Source organism: Anas platyrhynchos, chromosome 2 (genome assembly GCF_047663525.1).
Source record: "Anas platyrhynchos isolate ZD024472 breed Pekin duck chromosome 2, IASCAAS_PekinDuck_T2T, whole genome shotgun sequence".
NCBI classification, from domain to species: Eukaryota; Metazoa; Chordata; class Aves; order Anseriformes; family Anatidae; genus Anas; species Anas platyrhynchos.
The window spans coordinates 93,041,320-93,066,562 of record NC_092588.1 but is presented as its reverse complement, the minus strand read 5'-3'; the positions used below and the strand labels follow the sequence as shown (position 1 = coordinate 93,066,562).

The 25,243-nt window shown below is 44.4% G+C and overlaps 1 protein-coding gene across 9 annotated transcripts in view; it reads left to right on the top strand.

Annotated features, from left to right (window-relative positions):
- The first annotated feature begins 9,352 nt into the window (after positions 1-9,352).
- The window catches only part of DCLK3 (doublecortin like kinase 3), a 33,724-nt gene continuing 17,833 nt past the window's right edge, over positions 9,353-25,243 (top strand). Inside the window, exons 1-4 of one of the 9 annotated variants that reach the window (XM_005022621.6) lie at positions 9,356-9,912; positions 13,802-13,890; positions 22,656-22,799; positions 24,833-25,048. In XM_005022621.6, coding sequence (XP_005022678.1) covers positions 24,997-25,048 — 52 coding nt within the window. In that variant the 5' untranslated portion in view covers positions 9,356-9,912; positions 13,802-13,890; positions 22,656-22,799; positions 24,833-24,996. Of the gene's footprint in view, positions 9,913-13,801; positions 13,891-21,682; positions 21,799-21,917; positions 21,937-22,470; positions 22,490-22,655; positions 22,800-24,832; positions 25,049-25,243 lie in introns of those variants that run through there. The other 8 variants (XM_027451540.3, XM_005022622.6, XM_005022623.6 and 5 more) reach the window with 8 other exon arrangements.

Genomic DNA, 25,243 nt, shown 5'->3' with positions numbered 1-25,243 from the left:
CCTTTTCATCCAGTAAGGAAGTGAGGAGTTGAATTTCTCATCATGCCCAGCTGCTGAATGTAGGGAGAGTAACATTCTGCTATCAAGGTGCCTAAAGAGGTGCCCAGAAAATCAATGATGCCTCTCTTGCCTTCCAAGTAGCAGCTGCTTTGCTCTGGCAGTGCTCAGAAGTTTGGCATCTTCATCAGCACTGATTTGCGTTAGATTAAATAACCTTGAGGTGAAAGACTGTGTCATGCTGGCACTGTAACTTCTAGTTTACTGATCGGTTTCCCCCATCCACCTCCTATTTTCCTGGTCCATTTTCCTATTTCCATTTCCACAGTAAGAATATAAAGATGATTACTAACTACAAACTAGATGCTTCCAAATGCTATAAATTGTGTAATTTAGAAATGTATCAGTACAGTGTCTTCTGCTATTTGCAGCTAAATCCTCTTGCCTGAGCCACTAGTGGCAATGAAAATCAATGTCTCTCATAAGCTAAGGTCCCTATTCAATTTAAATGAGGCCATGAGATAAACAGATATGTAGCAAGTAGAGGTATTCATAATGGGGAGAGTGTTCACAACTTCTGAGGAAGGAAGGGAGCATATTTTTAAAGATACGTTGTCAACAAGGGAATTTGGCTTCTTAAGAATTTGTAAGGAGATATGTGTGCACATAGGTGTCTAAGTACCTTTGAAAATCTAGGGTAATTTCAAGAAATGCACCCAGCATCAAATATCTGTAACAATAATGGTAGATATTAAGGCACAGAAAGTCAGGCAGTTTGAGTTCTGTTTCCATGTCTGCCTGTGACTTGCTAAGTGACCCTCAGGACACTCCTGGCACACCCAGTGCTGTTTACTTACCTCTATTCATTTAATAAATTGTAAACTTTGATTATAGTCCTATTTTGAAGACTGAGCCATTTATAACAATTGAGGGCTCATCCAGGATGGCTTTGGTTCCTGAATTCTGATTTGATCTAGGAGGGGTGCCCGACCATTTGGTGGCTCCTGTTTGAGTTGGGTTGGGACTAATGCCATCTTGAACCTGAATAAAGGTAAGCAAAGATTTTGATTTTTTTTATTAGCTCCCTTGCTGGCTGCAGCACTGTATTTTGCCCGTAATTCTGCACACGAAGATCCAAACAAAGACGACGGAGTCATAAATATTTAAGGCGTATACCATTCGGTTGGGTGGGATTCAGTTGCCTGTGTGTGTAAGAGTGTGACTGAGATGAAACTTAGTTCCGAAGCAAGTGTGGAGGTCTTCTAACCGTGGTTCCAATCTCCCGCGAGGGACTTGGCTGGTGAAGGACCAAAGCGATTCCTATAGGATTCGTGGGTGGGTGATAGGTCCTAAACCCCCTGCAAGACACTCTTACTAAGGTAACCAAGGGCTGTGGGAATTGCCATAGTAAAATTCATAGATGGATCAGACAGAACTGAAGACCAAGGACCAGAAGAAAGGGAGCAAATGACCAGAAAGTCCATTAGGAATAATGATTAGAAATTGGAACAATAGGGGCCCCAAAAAATGAAAGAGTAAATTAAAAATGTCCAAATATGGATAGAATGACCAAAAGAACCCTTAAGACCCCATGTATTTTGGCCAGTATTTGGGTCCACGGAGGACTGGGTCTGTCAGGCTTTGAACATTAATGTTAACAGTAGAATACCCGTGGATCCAGAAGAGAGCAAGTATGCTGCAGCTGAAACATGGAATTAGAAATTAGAGAGCGATTGATTAAGAATGTATATGTGCTACATTTGCGATGTACTGTGCCTGTGCTGCGCTTAGACCTCCAGATAACAGGAGCCCCTCGGACCCCAAGAACCAGATCAAAATAACCTCATGGTTTGGACTTTAACCAAGGGCTCAGAGATAAGGAGGACTTTTCACAAAAGGACAGGTTATGCATATGTATAGGTGTATTGGGAAACTTCATGCATATGTAAATCTTTACTGGATATAACCAAAGCAAGTTGCCACGTTAGGCGTGCATGACTTTGGTGGGACTACCCCCTCCCCCCCCAAGTGCCGCCCAGTGGTGAGTAAACATACCTACTTTACAATCTTACTGATTGTAGAGTCAGCTTTCTATGAGTCATTTTGGTGTGCCAGGTAGGAGACACTCTGCTCGGCTGCAGCATTGGCTGCAGAGTGGACGCCACTAGGTGCACCCTGAGTGTCTTACTCGGAAGGGACTCCACTCTCAGCTGCTCACCGCAGGAGCAGACAAAGACCTCCTGAAGCTGCGGACAAATGGTATGTTTTCAGCTGCTGGAGGGATACTAACTGGAGTGTTAATAATTGTATGTCTTATTCTTAAATGTCCAGGTATTTTGTGTTGAAAGTATTTGTGTAAGGGTTTGAAACAAAGTGGAATAAGTCACTCCATGAAGAACACAGTCAGAAACAATACTTGTTTGGTTGCTTATCATTCTAAACTATATTCTTGTGGTATGAATGAGATGTGCTAGAGGTCTCTCTGTGTGATTGCATGATTGTGCTGTGTGAGTGAGATGCAGCGTCGCTGTGAAGCGAGTGCGGTTTACCGATCCACAGTTCCATATTCTCTGTGAGGGGTGCGGCCGGAGACGAATGAAGTGCGTGACAGATGGAAAAGAAGTGCTGTTTTATCCAAGTTTTGATTGGTGGTGCCCAATATATGGGCCTGGAGGTGTATCTTGTGATCCTATTTTTGCTCTTAAATGCTTTGAATGTGACAAGAAAAAAGGCGGGAGCATTATCTAAGTAACTAACAGTTGAGAAATATTGGTGAATTTGCTGTGGCGTTTGGTCGGTTTCCCAAGTACTGGCGGGGAGGGGGCTGACATTACCAAAGCAGTAGAACGGAGAGAGTCATTTCTTTCGTGGTTTGTATACGTATAGGCGTACTGGATTTTAGTAAGTTATGGAACTTAAAGGATTGTTTGTTACCTTTCCTGATTGTACACATGTATAGGCATACTCGGGTTTAGTATGTAAAGCAATGTTCTGTATACTTAGAATGTTTGATGTTTGTGTGTGCATGTTGGAGTGTGGACTCCCCGCACACCCAGCGCTGTTTACTTGCCTTTAATACCTTTTAGAAATATTTATTTTATAAATAGTACAAAATTCAGATTGAGTTGAGACCTCATTTATAACAGGAAAGGTAACAAACAATCCTCTAAGTTCCATGACTTAACAGTCTCCATTTTCCATTCCTTTTGAACAATCTATGATATGTCTTGCTTTAAGTTGTCAAGCAACTCGGTCTTCAGGCCTTACGTATCCCGTTCTTCCCAGATTGAAGAAAAGCATATCCATCTCCTTTTCAAGGCCAATAGGGCCTGGGTCAAAAGGCAAGTTCAGGTCAGCTGGGGGTGTAACAGCAAAAGCCTTCGATGGCTGTAGCAGCAGAGGGGCCCATGGCATAGCAGTCGGATCAGTAAAGGAGCCCACAGCTCCCTCACTGTCTGGCAAACCACACGTTTGTGACTGTGGTCCCACATGGCCTCAGAGATTGCTCGCCAGGTGCCGAGCAATCCCACTGCAACCTTGTCGTTTTTAGTTGCAGAGTCCCACACCTTGACCCCAGTCTGGTTCCATGTTTCAGGATCATAAACTGTCCAATTGTTAATAAGGAGAATAAGCTGTAAGGTTACCAGGACAGTCTTTGTTTCTAAGGACGTAGGGTTCCCCATGTTATATATGGAGTGGTAATTCGTGTCGAGAAAATGGTTGATATTAATAAAGAAGGGGGAGATTTGGGAGTGTGGCCATGGGGGTTGGAAAGCCCCGTGGCTGAAATAACATCAGACTCTTAACGATGAGGCCACCAGGAATGTAAAAGAGTTTAGAGGGAACAAAGAAGGGTGATTCAGGAGACTCCATGCAATCTGGGGTTGCTTGTTCTCCAGCCATTAAGGCATGGAAGTTTTTGGGTGTTTGCTGTTGTTATATTCAAAGTTGTTTGGCCAATGAAAAGTTGTTTTGAAAAGAACTGCTGTGCAGAGAAGGGTATAAGAGGGGAGCCTGCCCTCAAGATAAAAAAAAAAAAAAAGAGGCAACAATGTGATGAAGTTATGTCATCAGTAAAGAAGCAGAAAGAAGGAATGAAAAGGAACAGGCTGGCAGAATGGAGACCACAACGGGAACAGGCACATTGATCACCTTATGAAGATAGGTTCAGCCAAACTCAGCAAGCCGCTCAGAGAAGCTCATAGAGTCGCTGGAAACAGGCGCACTGGAGCTGGGAAGAAGCTCAAGCTGAGAGAAGCGGTCCCGCACACACAACTGCCTCTTGCTGGTAAGCAGTTGTGCATTATGGGGAATCATATGTCCTTAAAAACAAAGACTGACCTGGTAACCATTGTAGTGGGTTTACATGGCAAGGTTTTGGTAGCAGGGGTCCATAGGGGTGGTGTCTGTGAGAAGGATCTAGAAGCTGCCCCACGTTAGGTAAGGGCCCCACTGCTGTCCAGAGCCGAGCCAATAAACGATGTTGTTTTGTGCCTCTGTGAGAGCATATTTAAGACAGGGCATAAAAAACGCTGTGCCAAACAGCAGCTGGGAGAGAGAGAGGAGTGAGGAACAGCCTGGCAGGTGCCAAGGTCAGTGAAGAAGGAGGGGGAGAGGTGCTCCAGGTGCCAGAGCAGAAGTCCCCTGCGGCCTGTGGTGACGACCATGGTGAAGCAGGATGTCCCCCTGCAGCCCATGGAGTACCACGGTGGAGCAGGGTTCCACGCTGCAGCCCGTGGAGGAGACCACGGTGGAGCAGGTGGACCTGCACCGACGGAGGGTGACACCTATGGAAGACCCCTGCCGGAGCAGATTCCGGGCCAGACCTGTAGCCCGTGGAGAGGAGACCACGCAGGAGCAGGTGACCTGGCAGGAGCTGCTGCCCGTGGGGGACCCAGGTTGGAGCAGTTTGCTCCTGAGGGATGGACCCTGTGGTACGGACCCATATCTGGAGCAGCTCTGGAAGAGCTGCTGCCTGTGGGAAGCCCACGCCGGATCAGTTCATCAAGGACTATATCCCGTGGGTGGGACCCCACAGCACAGGGAATGAGAGTGATTGAGAAGGAGCGGCAGAGAAGAAGCGTTGTAGACTGACCATAACCCCCATTCCCCTGTTCCCCTGCGCCACTCGGGGGGAGGAGGTGTAAGAGGGTGAATGGGGGGGAAGGTGCTTTTGGTTTCTTTCCTTTGTTTCTCACTTCTCTAGCTTGTTAGTAATAAGCAATAAAACATACTATCTCCTTCTGTCAAGTCTGTTTTGCCCGTTACAATAATTACTGCGTGATCTTCTTGACCTTATCTAAACCTTTAAGCCCTTTTCATCATATTTTCTCCCTGTTCCTCTTTGAGGAGGGGAAGTGAGAGAGCGGCTGTGGTGGAGCTCGGCTTCCCACTGGAGCGGAACCACGACAACCTTACAGCTTATTCTCCTTATTAATAATCAGACAGTTTATGATCCTGAAATATGGGACCAGACTGGGGTCAAGGTGTGGGACTCTGCAACTAAAAACGACAAGGTTGCAGTGGGATTGCTCGGCACCTGGCGAGCAATCTCTGAGGCCATGTGGGACCACAGTCACAAACGTGTGGTTTGCCAGACAGTGAGGGAGCTGCGGGCTCCTTTACTGATCCGACTGCTATGCCATGGGCCCCTCTGCTGCTACAGCCATCGAAGGCTTTTGCTGTTACACCCCCTGCTGACCTGGACATGCCTTTTGACCTAGGCCCTATTGGCCTTGAAAAGGAGATGGATATGCTTTTCTTCGATCTGGGAAGAATGGGATACATAAGGCCCGAAGACTGAGTTGCTTGAGAACTTAAAGGGAGACATATTGTTCAAAAGGAATGGAAAATGGAGACCGTTGTTTGTAATCAGGAAAATGGAGACTGTTAAGTCATGGAACTTAGAGGATTGTTTGTTACCTTTTCTGATTGTGTAACTTAAAGGATTGTTACCTTTCCTGATTGTACGTATGTATAGGCATACTCAGGTTTAGTATGTAAAGCAAAGTTCTATGTATTTAGAATGTTTGATGTCTGTGTGTGTGTGTTGGTGGAGCGTAGACTCCCCACACACCCAGTGCTGTTTACTTGCCTTTTATACCTTTTATAAGTATAAATATTACTAAATTCATATTGAGTTGAGACTTCATTTATAACAGCATGCACAAACACATTGGGGTACAAAGGCGTTAAGTGATCATTTTTCTAAAACAATTTGGTTGCATTGGGGTTTTTGAAGTAGCAAAGCAAATTAGACAATGTTGCTTAACTTACGAGAAGATAAATAAGAAAGTGTTTTGACAAGCAGCCATGGGAGGGAGAAAAAACAGCTTATAGGCCTTTTGAGAAAGTGCAATTTGATTTAACTGAATTGCCTGTGGTAGGGAGGATAAAATATCTATTGGTAATAGTAGATCATTTAACACAATGGGTAGAAGCTTATCCCGTAGCACGGCACAAATGGTGATAAAAATTCTATTAGAACAGCTGATAACCTAGATATGGGATAATCCAGTACATTGATTCTGATCAGGGCACATACCTTACTTCTAAAATAATAAAATTATTATGTCAATCATTAGGTATTCAGTGGGAATACCATACTCCGTGGCACCCACAAAGCTCAGGGAAAGTAGAAAGACTGAATCAAACAATAAAACAACAATTGGCTAAATTAATGATCGAGACACAAATGTCCCAGACGAAATGCTTACCATTGGCACTTTTAAACATAAAAACTAAACCACACAGTGAGACTGGATTATTGCCATATGAAATGTTATATGGTATGCCTTATTCTCAAGGGATGACTCTAGGGAATAATGTAGCTGAGGATTGTAGCATCCAGAAATATATAATTACTATTGGAAGGAGATTACAAGAGCTAAGAGAAATTAGAATGATGGCTCAAACACCACCTTTAGGATTTGCTATTCATAACATACAACCAGGAGACAAGGTCTTAATAAAAACCTGGAGGAAAGAATCATTGAACCCCCGATGGGAGGGACCGTGCATTGTTTTACTTACTGCTGAAACAGCTGTGAGAACAGCAGAAAGGGGTTGGACCCATGCATCCAGAATAAAAGGACCAGTAACTACCGAAACTTGGAGGGTTGAGTCCACTCCTGGGGAACTGAAACTAAAGCTAAAGAAGAACTAATATTCTGGCAACGAGGCTCTGCATGAATTAAGGATGCCAAATAAAGGGGACAAGCCTGAAGGGAGGAAAGGGAGAAGGCAAGACTGGCGCAGGACCCTCCACTGCGGTGTGTATGGTCTACCGAGGGAGGCAACCCCTATGGGTATTGACTGCTGAGTGAGAGGGCCTTGACTGGACTTCTCCCACATTCAGGTCAGGTTGTCCCGAGAAAATAACATAAGAAACTTTTTTTTTTTTTTTAAAAACCCATATAAAATTGTGATTTGTTTTCCAGGAGCTGGATCACCCTGACAGGCTGAACAGTAACACAAGCCTGAATCGACCCTGAAAGTGGGCCCAACCCCTTGATTGAAGGCGTTTGCCTATTATGATCCAGCTATGTGGGCAGAAGACGGATCCTGGGGCTATAGGACCCTGAGATATATATGCTTAATAGAATAATTAGGTTACAAGCTGTAATAGAAATAGTTGTAAATAAAACCGGAGATGCACTTGGATTAATTGCAAAGCAAAATACTAAGATGAGGACTGCTTTATATCAAAATTGCTTAGCTTTGGATTATTTACTAGCACAAGAAGAAGTCTGTGGAAATTTTAACTTTAGTAATTGCTGTTTAGAGATTGATAATGAGTGTGTTTCTTCCTAGTAGCTGGTAGAATGCTATGTTTTGGCTTAGGATGAGAAGAGTGCTGGTAACATGCTGATGTTTTAATAGTTGCAGAGCAGTGTTTACACCAAACCATGGACGTTTCAGCTTCTCACTCTGTCCTGCCAGCGGGCAGGCTGGGGGTGCAAGAGCTGGGAGGAGGGCCGGACTGCTCAGGGTTAGGCTGGGCATCGGTCAGCGGGTGGTGAGCAATTGCATTGTGCACATTATTAGTAGTAGTACTATTATCATCATTACTGTCATTATTATTATTGGTATTATTATTTTATTGTCTTTATCTCAACTCATAGGCTTCACTTTCCTGTTTCTGTCTCCCATCCCAGAGGGGGAGGGAGGGAGGTGGGCGAGCAGCTGTGTGGTGTTTAGCTGCCAGCTGGGTTAAACCACAACAGAAAGAAAAGCTGTAAATGAACTCGTAAAAAGAAATGAAGAAAATTGCACATGTCCCAGTTCAAATTTGGAATGGAATCAATCTAAGAGGATTATGGGAGGGGGCTTTATGGGCGGTGATTGGTTTGCTAAAATAATGGTGGTTGTACTGGGGATATGTAAAGGATTGTTAATAATTCCATGTTTAATACCTTGTATTACCAGACTAATACACTCAGTTATACAAGGAATGCAAATATCTGTGGTACCTGTTGACCCAGAACCAGGGAAAGTGAAAACCCATTCCCTGATGATAATAAAAACAAAGATCCAAAATTGGTATCAATTGGTATCAATTTGTTAAGTATTGACTTGATTAGAAAGGAAAACGCGAATCAATGGCATGAAAAAGGAGATGGGTGATTGTGAAATATGTTCATGTGATTCGTGTCAGTATGGAACTAGGGCTGCATGGTATGATGAATGTGACCTTCTGTCTTACATACCCTTGTATAAGCACAAGTCTAAGAAAAACAGAGTGGTTAATGTATATAGTTCTTGTATCTTGCAAAGGAATGTTTTAGCAATTCATGTCAACAGAGAGCTTGAAGGGAAATGTATTTGTAGGCTTTTCCTTGAAGTCTCTGATATCTGGGGGGGGGTGTGGGGGGGTGTCAGAGTAACTGCTATTACGACTATTGCATGGGACACTATGCAAGTCTCTGATATCTGGCCAGATTAAGAAGGGGAAAGCTGAGGGACAACTAAAAGACAAAGCTTGCAGGGGATGCTGCACAAGTCTCTGACATATAGCTAAGTAGGACAAAGGAGAAGGACAAGAGGGAGGAAGACTATGAGCCTTCAGCACGAGACCCCCAGAGGGACCACCGGAGACTGACAGACATGATCCAGTAGGAGGGTTTGGATTCCGGAAACTGATTATAATAACCCTGTTTGTTTTTAGAAGTAGTAATGAATATGTATTAGCCTAGGAGCATAAAAATCAGCTGCTTGATTTAACTGGTGTGTGTCTTGGTGGAGCAGAGACTCCCGGTGCATCCAGTGCTGTTTGCTTACCTCTATTCATTTAATAAATTGTAAACATTGATTGTAACCCTATTTGGGACTTAGCCATTTATTACAGGCTATAACAAAAGCACATACAACCCAGCACCCGTACACTAACACCCGTGAAGCCAGGCAGCACACACTGGCATCCCCAACGTCTTATCTCCCATGGCAGGCAGGTGTTTCAAAACGGGGAAGGGAGGCCACACGAGATGACATCGTGGTACGACTGCACCGTCTGCAGCTGACAGGAGGGCAACAGGGGGACAGGCTGGAAGCTCCGGGAGGACGAGGAGAGCCGTGAGGAGGGCGGCTCCGGGGGCTGCAGGTACCTGCGACGGAGGGAACGGAAACAGAGGCACAGCACCACGCGGGCGCGTGAGAAGATGGCGGCGGTGAGGCGCTTCCCCGGGGGGCTGCCTGTGGAGGGCGGGCCGCTGCCGGAGAGGTGTGACCGCTGGGCGTGCCCGTAACGCGGCACCACCTCCCCTCTGCCGTCATCCTGGCCCTTCCACTGATCCTGGCAGCCGCGAGAGGGACCCCGGCCCCGAGAGAGCTGAGACCGACCCGGCGCCATGCCAGCCGCCGCGCCGCCCCCGCTGCACCCCGCGGCGGGCTCGTGCTGCCCCTACGGCCGCTGCGCGGGTGAGTGGGCTCTCCGTCGCCCCCGGACGGTGGTGTGTTAGGACGGGAGTGTCTTGGGGGTCCTGGTGGTCGTCCGGGGGGTGCAGGTGAAGGGGGAGGCTGAAGGAAGGCTGAGGTGCTCGGGTGGGCGTTGTTACAGGCGGCAGCCAAGCCACGTCGGGGTACAACGCCGGCTGTGTCCCTGGCTTCTGCACTTGGTCAAGTAGGTTTAACAGCAGAACAGGTATTTATAGGAAAAGTGCTTCATAACTTTGTGCTCTGCAGTATTATTTCCTGCCTTCCTTCGGGGACATTCAGTAGGTGATGGCAGTAAGGCTGGGTGGGCTGCTGATTGGAGCTAAAGGAACAATTTACAGGTTGCAAGACACCGAGCTGGGAAACAACCCCATAAACTAAAACTTTTGCTGCTCTGTGTACTGAAAAGTTTAGTTAAAAGGAAAAAATAAGACCTCACACTAGTGTAACAAAACTCTGGCTCCTTCCTCTGAGCATTTTTACTGTAACGTTTTTGTGTGAGAGGATAATCGGAGTTTATTACCAAATCTCTTAGTTCATCTTGCATGCTTTTGCTACGAGCTTTATACAGACATAAAAATAAGCGCATGTCTGCATGTGAGTTTTTCTTCCCACCTCCTCCTCGACTTTTTCTTCAGCCTCCCCTTTCTTCTCTTGGCATGTTTTTTATCCAGTTTAGGTGTGGTTTTGACTTTGAAATGTTGAGAACCAGCAAAGAGTCACAAGACAGTCAGCAAACCTAACAGTGCTTATAAAACATATTACAGCTACTGTGTAGAATTTTGTTTCTGTGTGGAATTGTGTTATTATGACAACTCTGTCATGGTCTTCTCAAGAGGTGGCTGTGTTTTCTAGCTAAGGAAGCTGTCCTGTGGCTCTTTGGATAGAACTGATGCTGCAGAGTTTCTTTCTTGAGGTGTAACAGGTGTGAATCTCCTGAAATGGCATGGCTCTATGAAAGCTTGTTGTAGGATGCTAGGACATCTCATCTGAGAGTTAGCTTCTGGTAAATCTCCATCTCCAATCTCCATTAACCTGAATTGGTTACTTGATCTTAAACTGTCAGCAAAGATAACTTAGTTTTAATTCAAGTTATTGGCAGCTGTTCAAGACTCTGAATTTGAGCTGTGCAGAAGTTATCTCTTCTCTGTTGTATTGTTGTTGTTGTTTTTTTTTTTTCTTTTTTTTTTCTGTAAACTCAAGTTAATTACCTTGGGCATGTTAAGCTGTGTTTTAAATGTATTTAGTAGCATCACTATATACTTTGTATATGTCTGCACTGCTGCTTTTTCTAGTAGTATTCTGCAGAGCCTCACGTTTTTGGCATCTGTGGGGCTCTCAGCTTGTGGTGTCTATGGGAAGTTGTGTGGGATTTATTTCCCATTTCTAAGATCGCTTAGCTTAGTTTCTGTTTCTACAGAAACATGTATAGTTCTGTAGAAATCAGAGAGGCTGATTGTCCTTCCTTCTTTTCCAACAGCTCTAGGGCTGATTGAGTCGGTGTATGTTGCTGATTTTGCCCTTTTGCTTTGACTTGATTCCTAAATGCTTAAAAGCTTTTGAAGTCAGTGTTGTATAGATTTATTTGTACGTGCAATTAGCGTCAGAACATTACGGTGACTCCAGCAGTCTCACTTAGCTCTGATGCCGCTCTCACTGAAGGTAATGTGAATCTTTTAATTAGCTTCAGTGTAACTTGGATTAGAGCTGAAAACGTAGTAGTTGAAAGAGGTGAATATGACGTTTCTGTTAACTTTGCTTCTTAAAGGTATACTGTTTTCCAGGTTTTTCTTGGTTTTAGGGTATGTGGTCTGTCCTTTTGGAAAGAATCCATTCAATAACTGGAAATAGTGAAAAATGGACAGTAGAGCTACTGCCTTGATTGATTCTCAAGCAGATTTGAGGTTTTAGTAATGTTTGCAATTTGTTCATCTTGCATCACAGTAATTTGCATTCACTGCAAGTGAAAGACTAATTCACCAACTTTCTTCTGTTACTAGTGTAGTTTACTCAGTCTAGTTATTGTAAGAATGCAAAACAATTGCCTATGTCATGCATTCTTAGAGGAAGCTCCCAGTCATCGTTCTGAAAACACTACCTCCTGCTCAATCAGTATTGCTAGCCTGTATGTATACTTTTTTTTTTTTTTCAGTTTTCTTGTCACCTCAAATAAGGTACTTAATAGAAATACTGGATATTGTCTGGCGGTGTGAAAATCCTCATTTTTGTGCTTGTCATCATACTTTTAAGTATAATTAACACTGGCTTAGAGTTTTGTCTGAGAAACCCATTTTCTTTTAGAAGCGTTGTGAAACAATTTGTTTTGCAGTGTTAACTTCAGTGTATGGCTCTCTTCTGAAAATGTGTTTCTGTAGTAATGGGGTAGAAATTCTACATTTATATGGGAATTAATCTCTCTTAAATGTGCTAGATTTCCAAGCAAAATGTTGTGGTAATGGCCCCTTTTGCAAACCAGATAGAGAATCAGGCTCTGGCTGGGTCTTTCCTTTAGTTATGCAATGAGATTATTGGTAATACAGAATCTGGAAGCCTAATTAAACCCTCAGTGACACCTCTGCAAGCTCTCTTATTTTTACTGGATTTGCTCAGTTGCAACTGAGTAGTCATCAAGTTGAGATTTAGGAAGCAATGGAAGTAAAATCCCACACCTAAGAAACAGATTGCTGCTCCTTTGGCTGAGACAATGCTGGCTAACAGGATTAAGAAGAAATGAAAGCTTGCTTTTGATGAAACATGAATAATTAATTTAAAATACATGGCAGTTTAGGGGGTCAAGAGCATCAACATGAAAGCAAAACTGCCTGTACTTTGAGAAATACACAGAGGGCTTTGCCAGATGGATCCTGGCAAATCTTGCAGTCGTGTAAGGTGTTTTTGTTTCTCTCTGTCAGTTCTGTCCTCCCCTGGAATATTCCTTATGGAAGGCCCTGGACTGCAGAGCTCACGTGCCTGGTTACTGGGGCAGACCCTAAACTTGTCAAACTTAAGAAAGCAGGCATGGCTGATCCTAATAAAATACACAGCCTGTCATCTTTGAAAGAAATGAACAGTTTCATAAAGTTCTTTTTTTGGTTTTGTGCAGGGTTTTAAGTTAAACTGAGCCTCAACCTCTAAATGCACCGATTTATTTCACATGTAGTGCACTAAGTCTTTACAGATTATGCATCTGTATTCTTCTTTAAAGGGCTTTCTTTATGATCACTTCTTAATTTGCTACCCTTAAAATGTCAGAAAGGAAAAGTAATGAAAGTGGGGGTTTTGCTCTTAAAAAAAAAAAAAAAAAGAAAGAAAAACAACATAAAAATGACGGCACTTGTGACTCATTACCAGGCTACATGCAATCTTTACCTTCATCTGCTCCTCTGGGGGTGACTCAGCTCAGTTTAACACTAACACATGGCAATAGCCATCTGTGTTTGCTGTAAATATTTTATTTTTTTTGTTAACAAATGGCTTGATTTAGATCTTAAACTGTATGTTGGAGTTGCTGTGGGCCTGCAGGGGGAGCAGGTGAGTGTCTAGAAAGGTAACTTTTGCCCATCGACCGTGACCGATGAGGAAAGGAAATGTAAAACCATCGGAGCAAACTAGGTTGCCCTGCAGGAGTCTCGGTCTCTGGGTTGGGAGGAGCAGGATGGGAGGGGACCAGGGTAGACTGCAAAGAGGCTCAGAGCATTTAGGGAAAGAGCAGGGAAGATTAGAGAAAGAGGAAAGCAAAACTGAGTTCATCTTCTTTGAGGTGAAAGAAGGAAGGCTGGCTGTTAAATGTCATTTATCCCTCACGATTCTCAAATACAGTAAATATGGTCACATGTTCCTGCATGCTGAGCCTCCTACATGTGTTTCATTGCAGGTTGGCACCCACACTGGGCTGTTGGTGACACAGAGGCAGCATCTGTCCTCAGAGTGGAAAAATCCAGAGATCATAGTGAAGGATCCAGTGTGAGCATCCCACAGGCTTCCTCCCTTGGCTAGAGTCCAGCCAGCTGCAGGGTTTTTCATCCAGGCACTCCCTCCAGACAGACCTTCCCATCTGAGGAGCTCTCTTGCTATGTTTGCTTGCTTTTTAGCTTCTCTGGTACTCTTTGTCCTCTGTGATCTACCATAAAGTCAGGGGTCTGTGTCCCAAAACTGGCAGTGAAGTGACAATGAAAGAACTGGGCAGGGAGAAGGGACTAGAGTAAATGTGTGAAATGGGCATTTATGGGACTGAAAGGTTTGGAGGTCTCTAGATTCTGGTTTGCATGATAGAGTATTTTATTCTTAAAATCAAAAGCTTATTTTTCTTATGTGCTGTCTGTGTATATGTAGAAGATTGGCTGTATGTGAGGTGCAAATGTTTTATTGCCTTCTTGGGGCTTATGAGACCAGGGAGTAGGTACAAAGGTGTGTGTGTCTCAAACTTTTGTACTCCAGGATTAGTACTGAGGATGTTTTCTTTCCTCACAGCTGACACTTTAGCAGTCACTTAATGGGACCAGACATAATTTGCCCAGGAGAAGCTTTAGTTCTGTTGGTGATGTGTGGGAAAGGAGGAGTCCGATTTGACATGCAGCTGAATTTGCAGGGCTGACAGTTACAGGAAAAATAATACTGCATGTGAACTTAAGCAAGCTTGATGTGAAATTATGAAATACGATGAAGTTGAAGTCCCATCATATTAATTTTGTAGGACCTTTTAGGGCTAAATATGTATATTTGAAACAGATATTATTGTGCTTTGTCCTTTTTGTAGAAAAGCCCAAATTAGTTTTACTTCAGTGAAATTAGAATACTGTCTGAGCTGCCGGGGACTTTAGTTTTCTGCAAATTAGGTTAGACTGGGTCAGCAATTGATCTGTTACATTAGTGCAAACTGAACGTGAATGTACTGACATGAGTATGACTGGAGATGACCATTAGGGTAGCAGAAGTAATGTTACAGAAATTAAACTAATTCCCTTTTTTTGATTGAGACAGTATTAAAACTGTTCTTGAAAGAGTCCAGCTGATAAGTGGTGTTTGTAAGATTGAATGTATTTTTAACTTCCGTACTAATACAGACAGAAGTTCATGGAAATACCATGATTTGTTGATTTCTGATATCATCTGATTAAAAAACAAAACAAAACACATTGGTTATCTGAATGCGCTTAGATTATGCTTGCTTTATTTAGTTTTGTAAACCATGTTTATGATACAGTATGATTTACAGTAATACTTCATTGCACAGCGTGTTTTACAACAGTTTTACCATCAAATATATTTTGAACATATATCATTGCCCAATGCACTTCTACCAGGCTGATACATTATTCTGGTTACAAAGTCAAGCCTTTATGACTGTTGTTGAGCAGTGTTGCCCACCTTCCACCCCCCCCCCCCGTTCCTGTGCATCATGATATAAACAACAATTATCAGATGCTCCTTTTTTCCCCCCAGGGTCTTTGGCTCCATCAGCGCATGGGATGGACAAAGCTTGCCTAATGAGCATCTACATGCTGTCTATCCTGGCTGTTCCTGCCTTTCACTGTGTGCTTTTTGGACCCTGCTTGTTAGTACTTGTGAGCTCTTCTGTCATGATTATTGTTGCAGTAGCAAACATGGACTAGTGTTTTTGTGAAACCTCTAAACAGGGGGCATTAACTGTGTTTTGTTCAGCTGGAGTCAAGACACAAAATACTCAATTCTTTAATGTAGGCAAGAATGCTGTTTGAGGTGCGCAGGACCAAGACGTTTAGATGGCTTAGTGTTATGCATGTGTTGTGTTATGTATTGCTTTGTTTTTGAAGTACAGCTTCCAGCAAATTTTCTTGCAAGTGAGAGCACTGAGGACTTTTGCAGACTGGGTCTCAGTGTATTGTTTTGGGCACCAGAATGTAATCCTCTCTGAAAAATTTAGATCAATTTGATTGCTCTGAAACTTTTATTTTATGGAATTGCTTGAGATACAATCCAGTTCTCCAGAGCTGTATTTCTGTAGGCAAAGAAACTATTCTTCCTGTATTCTTTCACTATACTCTAATTACAGATGTAAAGTTTCTGTAGACAACACTTTATGACCATACAGTCCTGATTCCGGTTCATCTGTAAAAGAGTAAAGCATAAAGTGACAACATAAGGAGGTGGATATCCTTTATGAAAAATCACAGAGGAGGGACGTGAGGACAGTTCTCCTACAGCTCCCAGTCTTGTCCCTTTGCCAAAGTTCAGTATCCAACCTGACTTCCCAGCCTGCTCATATTCTCACCCTCAGGTTTTACTGCTTCCCAATTACATTCTCCATCTGCTTCCTCTGGGTCATCAAAGTTTATAGAAATTGCAGTCAGCGGGTATGTAACTGTGGCCCTATTTGCCATGTTCCCTGCAGCCTTTCCCCATCCCTACTTGTGACTTCTTGGTCCTCTTTTATCTTCCCAGTCCAGATATACACCAGGTTTCCTTTTCTAGCTTCAGACTCTGGCCCTGCTACATCCAGGCTGGCTTCTGGACGGTGATACCAGAGGAGCAGTGTCCCCTCCAGTTCCCTCTCTTGTTCCCAGCTTTCTTGTTCTCTTCCTGCAAGCTTCAGCTCTTACTGCATTTTGTCTTTTGTCTGCATTTCCTCAATCAGATACCACTTTTAATCCCTTTGTCAGGGCTCCTCATCCCATGTCTTATAATTCCTAATCTTGTCTCTTTGCTGGGAGTAATTCATCTTCCACAGCACGTGGGAGTCCTGAGTGACTCCCCTTCTCCTTTAGTCCTGTGTATCTGTCTCTGTACATGTCTGTCTATAGACCTAGTCTCCTTTGGTAGCTAAATCCCTGTACTCCATGCCTTCTTCCAGGCTCCTACATTACGAGCCATTTCCAGTCTTCTCTGCTTCCCTTACTGACTGTCTCCTTCTGAGATGTTTCAGCCACATTTACTCAGTCCCAGGCTTTTGACCAACTGTTCATCTCCCACTCTTTTCTTATTAACAAAACAGTCTCAGCCTGATAGCTGGTGGGATATTTGAAAGCAGCCAGACACTGAACTTCCATTGAACTGGCTTGCAGATTATCTGAAAATGTGGTGTTTGGAGGTATTTCTTTCCTCCTTCCTCTGCTGCTGTCCACTGTTGTTTGAGTTATAGAATCACAGAATCATCTAGGTTGGAAGAGACCTCCAAGATCACCTAGTCCAACCTCTGACCTAACACTAACAAGTCCTCCACTAAACCATATCACTAAGCTCTACATCTAAACATCTTTTAAAGACCTCCAGGGATGGTGACTCAACCACTTCCCTGGACAGCCTGTTCCAATGCCTAACAACCCTTTTGGTAAAGAAGTTCTTCCTAATATCCAACCTAAAACACCCCTGGCACAACTTTAGCCTGTTCCCCCTTGTCCTGTCACCAGGCATGTGGAGAATAGACCAACCCCCACCTCGCTACAGCCTCCTTTAAGGTATCCATAGAGTGCAATAAGGTCACCCCTGAGACTCCTCTTCTCCAGGCTGAACAAGCCCAGCTCCCTCAGCCACACCTCATAAGGCTTGTTCTCCAGACCCCTCATCAGCTTTATTGCCCTTCTCTGGACTCGCTTCAGGACCTCGATGTCCTTCTTTTAGCGAGGGGCCCAAAACTGAACACAGTACTTGAGGTGCGGCCTCATCAGAGCTGAGTACAGGGGGACAATCACTTCCCTGGCCCTGCTGGCCACACTGTTTCTTATGCAAGCCAGGATGCTGTTGGCCTTCATAGCCACCTGAGCACACTGCAATGGCTGGCACCCCACAAACAGGAGCATGCCTACTAGTTCCAAAACACAGTTTACATACCTTTTGATGACGGGACCCTCTCCTGTTTCTCCACTGAGTGGGTAATCCAGGTTCACAATGTATCTGATGTTTCACATACAATACCTTCAGTTGCTAGCCTGTTAAATTTCAAATTTCTTTTGACGTTTTCACTGTTTGAAGTGGTAATATTTCTTCACTGATCTGACTTGACCTGACAGTGTGACGTTCACCTAATTGTTCTAAGGAGTCTGTTTGTCTTCATTTTACAAGGTCGCCTCCTAAGATTTCTTACAAGCATATCTAAATACCACATTCTTTACCTTTAAACAGTGTAACTGCAAAAACAACATTCTTATTCCCACAGTATTCAGCTGACTATCAACCAACACTCCCAGGTCCTTCTCTGCCAGGCAGCTTTCTAACCACTCATCTCCCAGCCTGTAGCTCTGCTTGGGGTTGTTGTGCCCCAGGTGCAGGACCCGGCACTTGGCCTTGTTGAACTTCATTCAGTTGGCCTCAGCCCATCGGTGCAGCCTATCCAGATCATCCTGCAGAGCCTTCCTACCCTCGAGCAGATCGACACACGCACCTAACTTGGTGTCATCTGCAAACTTACTGAGGGTGCACTTGATCCCCTCATCCAGATCATCAATAAAGATATTAAAGAGAACTGGCCCTAGTACTGAGCCCTGGGGGATGCCACTAGTGACCGGCCTCCAACTGGACTTGACTCCATTTACCATGACTCTTTGGGCCCGGCTATCCAGCCAGTTTCTAACCCAACGAAGCGTGCGCTAGTCCAAGTCAAGAGCAGCCAGTTTCTTGAGGAGAATGCTGTGGGAGACGGTGTCAAATGCCTTGCTGAAGTCAAGGTAGACCACATCCACAGCCTTTCCCTCGTCCACCCAGCGCGTCACTTTGTCGTAGAAGGAGATCAGGTTCGTCAAGCAGGACCTGCCTTTCATAAACCCATGCTGACTGGGCCTGATCACCTGGTTGCTCTACAAGTGCCGTGTGATGGCGCTCAAAAAAATCTGCTCCACGAGCTTCCCTGGCACTGAGTTCAAACTTAACAGGCCTATAGTTTCCAGGGTCTACCCTCCGGCCCTTCTTGTAGATAGGTGTCATGTTTGCTAGTCGCCAGTCGACTGGGACCTTCCCTGGTAGCCAGGACTGCCGATACATGATGGGAAGTGTCTTGGCCAGTTCTTCTGCCAGTTCTCTCAGCACCCTTGGGTAGATCCCATCTGGCTCCATTGACTTGTGTACATCCAAGTACTGCAACAGGTCACCAACCATTTCTTCGTGGATAGTGAGGGCCACATCCTGCTCCCCATCCCCTTCCACCAGCTCAGGGTACTGGGTATCCAGAGAACAACTGGTCTTGCTGCTAACGACTGAGGCAAAGAAGGCATTAAGCACCTCAGCCTTTTCCTCATCTCTCGTCACTAAGTTTCCTCCCGCATCCAGTAAAGGATGGAGATTCTCCTTTCTCCTCCTTTTTGTCTTAATGTATTTATAAAAACATTTTCTGTTGTCTTTAACAGCAGTAGCCAGATTGAGCTCCAGATGAGCTTTGGCCTTTCTAATTTTGTCCCTACACATCCCTACAACATCCTTATAATCCTTCTGAGTGGCCCACCCTCTTTTCCAAAGACCACAAACCCTCTTTTTTCTTTTTTTCCGTAAGCTCTAGCCACAACTCTCCGTTCAGCCAGGCCAGTCTTCTTCCACGCCAGCTTGTCTTTGGGCATGTGGGGACCATAATGGCTCCTGAGCCATTAACATTTCCTTCTTGGGGAGTGCCCAGCCTTCCCAGACTCCTCTGCCCTTCAGAAGTGCCTCCCAAGGGACTCTGCCAACCAGTGTCCTGAACAGCTCAAAGTCTGCCCTCCGGAAGTCTAAGACAGCAGTTTTACTGATCCCCCTACTGAATTTGCCAAAAATAGAGAACTCTACCTTTTTGTGGTCACTCTGCCCAAGACAGCTCCCAACCACCACATCTCCCACCAGTCCTTCTCTGTGTGTGAACAGAAGGTCCAGCGGGGCACCTCCCCTGGGAGGCTCACTAACCAGCTGCATCAGGAAACTATCTTCCACGCTCTCCAGAAACCTCCTAGACTGCTTCCTCTGAGCTGTATTGCATGTCCAGGATATGGCCGGGAAGTTGAAGTCCCCCACATGGACAAGAACCGACGATTTTGCAACTTTTGCTGGCTGCCTGTAGAATTCCTCATCTTGGTTTGGTAGTCTGTAAGAGCCCCCCATGGGCTCTTACAGCCATGCTTGCCTCATTGGCCTTCCCACTGATCCTAACCCATAGGGAATCAGCCTTATCATCCCCAGTCTCAGCCTCAAGTTCCACAACATCAAAACACTCTATCGTATAGAGAGCCACGCTCCACCCCTTCTGAAGAGCCTATAGCCAGCCATTGCAGCACTCCAGTCATGGGAGCAGTCCCATCACATTTCAGTGATGGCAACCAAGTCATAGCTAGCCTGCTGCACAATGGCTTCCAGCTCCTCCTGTTTGTTGCCCATGCTGCATGCATTGGTGTAGATGCACTTCAGCTGGGCCATTGCTTTCTCCCCCAGCCCTGACATTGGTCTCCCTGGCACACCTCTAACAAGCCTTATTCCCTCCCCATCCCCCTTCCTACCTAGTTTAAAGCCCTGTCAATGAGAGCCCTGCCAGCTCCTGGGCTGGTGTCTGTTTTCCCCTTTGAGACAGGTGGGACCCACCTGCAGTTAGCAGGCTGGGTACTGAGTAAAGCATCCTGTGGTCAAAAAAACACAAAAATAACTCCTGTGTTGGCACCAGCCTCTGAGCCACCTGTTTATTAGGTGGCCTTTCCAGATCCTCTGTGCACCCCTCCCTGCCACTGTAGGGATGGAGGAAAACATGACCTGTACTCCTGCTCCATCTACTAATAATCCCAGTCCCCTAAAGTCCCGTTTGATGGTCTTCAGGCTTCTGTCTTCACTATCATCTCTGCCAGCCTGGACTGTTAAAAATAGAATAGTAGTCAGAGGGATGAACCAGGTTAGGAAGTTTTCTGGCAATGTCCCTGGTCCTGGCCCCAGGGAGGCAGCAGACTGCCCTATGGGTAGGGTCAGGTCAACAAATAGGGCCCTCTGTTCCCCTGAGAAGGGAGTCGCCTACAACAATCACCCTTCTTTCTGTCTTCATGGAGGCAGTCCTGAGGCATGGAGTCGACTTCCTCGCCCTAGGCATCCTTCTGGGTAGACTTTCTACCTCTTCCTCAGCTACTGGTCTCTCAAGCTCCAGGACCTCCAACCTGTTGTGTAAGGGCATCTGGGGAGGCAGGACCGGTAGGAAGGGGCATTGCCTGTTATGTCAAGCAGGGACCTGCTTCCATTCCTCCTCATGCTCCTCCTGCTTGACAGGGACAGGGCAGGGGCTCCACCACTGTTTGGGGTGTCTCACCCTGGTGCCTTTCCTTCAGGCCTTGCAGGGAGTTGCTCCACGGGTCTATCTCCTGCTCACACTCCCTGATAGCCCTCAACCTCTCCACCTCCACCTTGAGCTGTGCCACCAGGCTGACCAGGTCATCCACCTGCTCACAACTCTCACATGCAGTGTCTCTGCTGCCCTCAGAGGGTAGCAACAAGTTCAGGCACTCAGTGCATCCAGAGACCTGAAGTGCCGCATTTTTGAGCTGGCACTCAGTCTGGGTGGCCACAGACTTTCTAAAAAGAGCTGTCTGCTTAGTGATGACCATGGTGGTTTACCTATAGGTAGGCGGCTGGTAGATGAGTTGTTGTTGTGAATAGGGCTGAACACTCTGCCCTGCCTACGGGCGCCCTGTCTGCACGAACCGCCACACCTGGCCCTGTTTGCCCGTCCTGGTCACTGCGCTCCCCAGGGGCAGCTTTTGAACGGCCTGGGAGGGGGCGCTGCTGGCTCCGCCTACTCGTCAGCCTCCCACGCGAGGGCCTCCAGGTCCTGGTGGTTCCTGCAGCTGCTTTGATTGGCTTCGATGCCACAAAAAAGCTCTGCCTGCCTCGATTCCCTGCTCCGCCACAGAAAGTGTCTCCATGCTAAGGAGCAAGATGGGTTTGTCAGAACATTGGAAAGACAAAGTAATTTACCTGAGTTCTACTATCTGACCACCGTCCTCTCGTATTTACTGAAGTAGCTGTTACAGGGGAAAAAGACACTTTTGAAACTCAGGCTGAGGAATGCTCGAGTCCTAAAGGCCCACCATAGCTCTCAGCAGTGTGAGTGTTTTGAGCTTGCTCATACTGGAACTAGCTGGGATCAGCTTGCTGTATGACACTGTGTTTATCCAGACCTTGTGAGATTTGACTTCCCTTCCTATGTAAGATGTTGTTTGGGCAAAACTGACGCAGGGTGACTGCCTTTTGTCATTGCTGAAATAAATGCCAGTCCTGACTCAAAATCTCTGCTTTAAAATGCTGTAAAGCAAGCAGAGAGACAAGGATGAGCAGGAGGGAAGAAAAGTTGGTATGCTACAGCTATGGCTATTTAGAGGAAAAATCACCAATAATGTTTCCAGTAGCAGGGCTGTAAATAATGCCTATGTAAAATTTACTTGAGGTAAAAAGATGTCTGTGATCATATTTTGTTTCCATGTAACTAATTTAGTACCTTAAGACTGGTTGTACTAATTCTTCAGCCTCAGACACTAACAGCATGCACTAGCTCTGAAAGTTGTGACATTTAATAATTTACAGCAAGAAAAGGAGCTTAAGATAGCATGCTTCCAGAGGACTTGCATTGCATCCTGCAGGTGGCTGCTAATGCTCGCTGGTATGTGACCTATGTACTTGGCTGCTCTGAGTTAAAGGCCAGAGAGATTCTTTATTGCCAATTACTTTGAGATGCTTCTTGATACTTTGACATAAATGAGATGTTGGGTTCTGATTAAGATTACATTTTTTTTTCTTGTGGTCTTTGTTCTGTGTATCCTCAACAGGAATTGCTGGAGTTTAAGGAGAATCATTTTTAGTGCTGCTCTTTCTCTTCCCATATGAAAGAACATCTTGTTTATGCTGTTTTTGGACTAATACATCAAAATCACTCCCGATACACAATTTCTGTTATGTGCAACTTCACTTGTGTGAGTAATCCTACTAATGTTTTCAGTAGCTTTCACAATTACTTTTGTGAGCAAAGGCTCTTGTATTGATCCAAGGCTCTAATATAAATTTCAGGGCTTAAGCGGCAACATCTTAGTGATGCCCATAACTAGATCCTACTTCAGTGTTTCCTTCTGTTTTTAATTGTGTCGTAATGGTCCTTGTAAAAATTTAATTGCATTGCAACCTGTGACTTGATAGCAGAATTAGCTACTGGGTAAAAGCATTCAGTTAATTATTGAAACTGTGATCTCCAACTGGAGAGCTTAAAAGGAAAGTAAGATGAGTGGAAATGTTTTAATTAATGAACAAAAACTTAGACTGGTCAAGGGAAGAGATGACTTTTGAAGGAAAAATAGCAGCAATAAATTTTTAATTGTGATGGTTGATGACCTTTGGCAAACCCCATTACGCTGCTGTTGGGGGAGAGGAGGCGTAGCCAGGCAATTCATTAAGATATTGTGGTTGAAACTCTGTATATGCATGTTATGCAGAGCTTAGGTGGTCTGAATTTATTTTATTTTATACCACTTCCAGAGTATGAACCAAGCGTCTGCCAGGAAATGTCTGGTAGAAGCTTTGTGCTTTCCTCACCCTGTACTCTACACCTGGAGGATTGACTGTAGCTTTCACAAATGCTTTGTGAACTGGCTTTTAAGAATGAGAAGCTATGCTCCATGCAGCAACCTCTTTTTCAAGCTGACCTGTGCTGTGGTCAGCAGATGGCTAAACTTCTTATGCCTGCAACCAACTTGGGCTCCCATTTGTGTTGATATTTGGTGATACACAAGTGTATATTGAGGGGAAAAAAAGACTTGTTTGCATGAATTCATACATATTAAAATTTGCAAGAAATATATGTATTTTATAACCATTAGCTCTCACTATGACACTAAAAGGAAAACCACGTTTTATTCTCAGATGCATCAGTTGCCAGCACTCAGACTCCAATTGAAGTGTTTTTGATCCCTCTTCCTTCCTCTCCCACTTCTGTATAAATATGGAAACAAGATTTTGAAGCAGTATGAATTATAGTTATAGGAGTCATGCGTGACCTTTGAAGGCTTTCTAGAAAAGCTCGTTACTGCCTTGTGTGTGCACTTTCCTGAAAGATTGGAGCTTGCTTCATATCTATCAATTAAAGTAAATTTAGCATAACTGGAAAATAAGTAAAATGCGTAGCTGTAACAGGCAGTTGAAATTAATTTTAGATTTTGTAATACATAGATTAGTCATTGCAACCACTTTGACAAAATTTGGCACTTCCCCCTTTTCTCAGAAAACAGTAGGAGGTACCTTTGTGTTCATTTAGACGCTCAAGTAACTTCTTTCTTCCTGTTAGAAAAAGATGTGATATTATTCTTAATCCTAAAATGTTTTTTTTTTTAATTGAGTAAAACTTTTAATTCATTAGTTATAGAATAAAAAGTAAATCGGATTTCCCTTTAAAGTGTAGCTGACTTAGTGAAGAAAGGGAAGGTTATCGATATTTGGGTAACTGAAACAATGCAGTCAGGCACTTAAAATAAATGGTTTGCAGAAAGGTGTGATAATAGCAGCATGGCTGGGAGAAACATATATCTGTGGCAAAAGTCATTATTAGTGCAGCATTGTTTTTATGTTGTACAGCGATTATAAGCCATAAAAATGTCACGCACTGTTCCTATAAGCAAAGTAGCACTTTGGGTACACAGGAATCTGGAAATGTTGATTAAATTCAGAGCTTCGGCAGTTCCTGGTAACCAATATGTGCTAGTGTAATTACAGCTGAAACACCCCCAATTCACAGTCAGCTTTATTCTGGGTAGAATGTAAATATCTGATTGCTGGAAACCTGCTAGCACATATGTTGTCATCTTTTGGTAACAAGAGATCATCCTTAAAAAGTAGAATGAAGACAGAAATAACCTGTGCAACCACCAAGCATTAGTCATATAGCTCTTATATAATGCTTACGTCTTCAATCAGCATGCTGACAGCTGGGCTTCTTTGTAATATTTATCTGGTTCTCCAGTATCTGTCTCATTTGGAAGAGGGAAGGAAATGGATCCAAGTGCTAAGGAGCATGCTGAGGTACACGCAGCACTTAGTTTTGAGAGTATTGCAACAAAGGAGCATCCTCCATCGCAGCACTGGACAAGGCAGTAGCAGAATGGAGGTCTGTAGCAGCTTCTCCCCATGTGCTCCCCAGTGAAGGTGGCAGCGCTTGGCATAGTTTTCCTCATCCTAGGTAAGGAGGTGTATTTCCTCTGCACTTAGTTTTTTTGCCTTGATGGAAGGGACAAATTAAAATATATAGCTTGAAATACTGAAAATGGCATTTCAGCAGTTGAAAGCCAACATGTGGTAGACTTCAGCTTGCCAGAGCTCTTGAACGTGCATCTCTTAGACCTAGCCCCAAGAGAAGTGCTCATATACATAGATT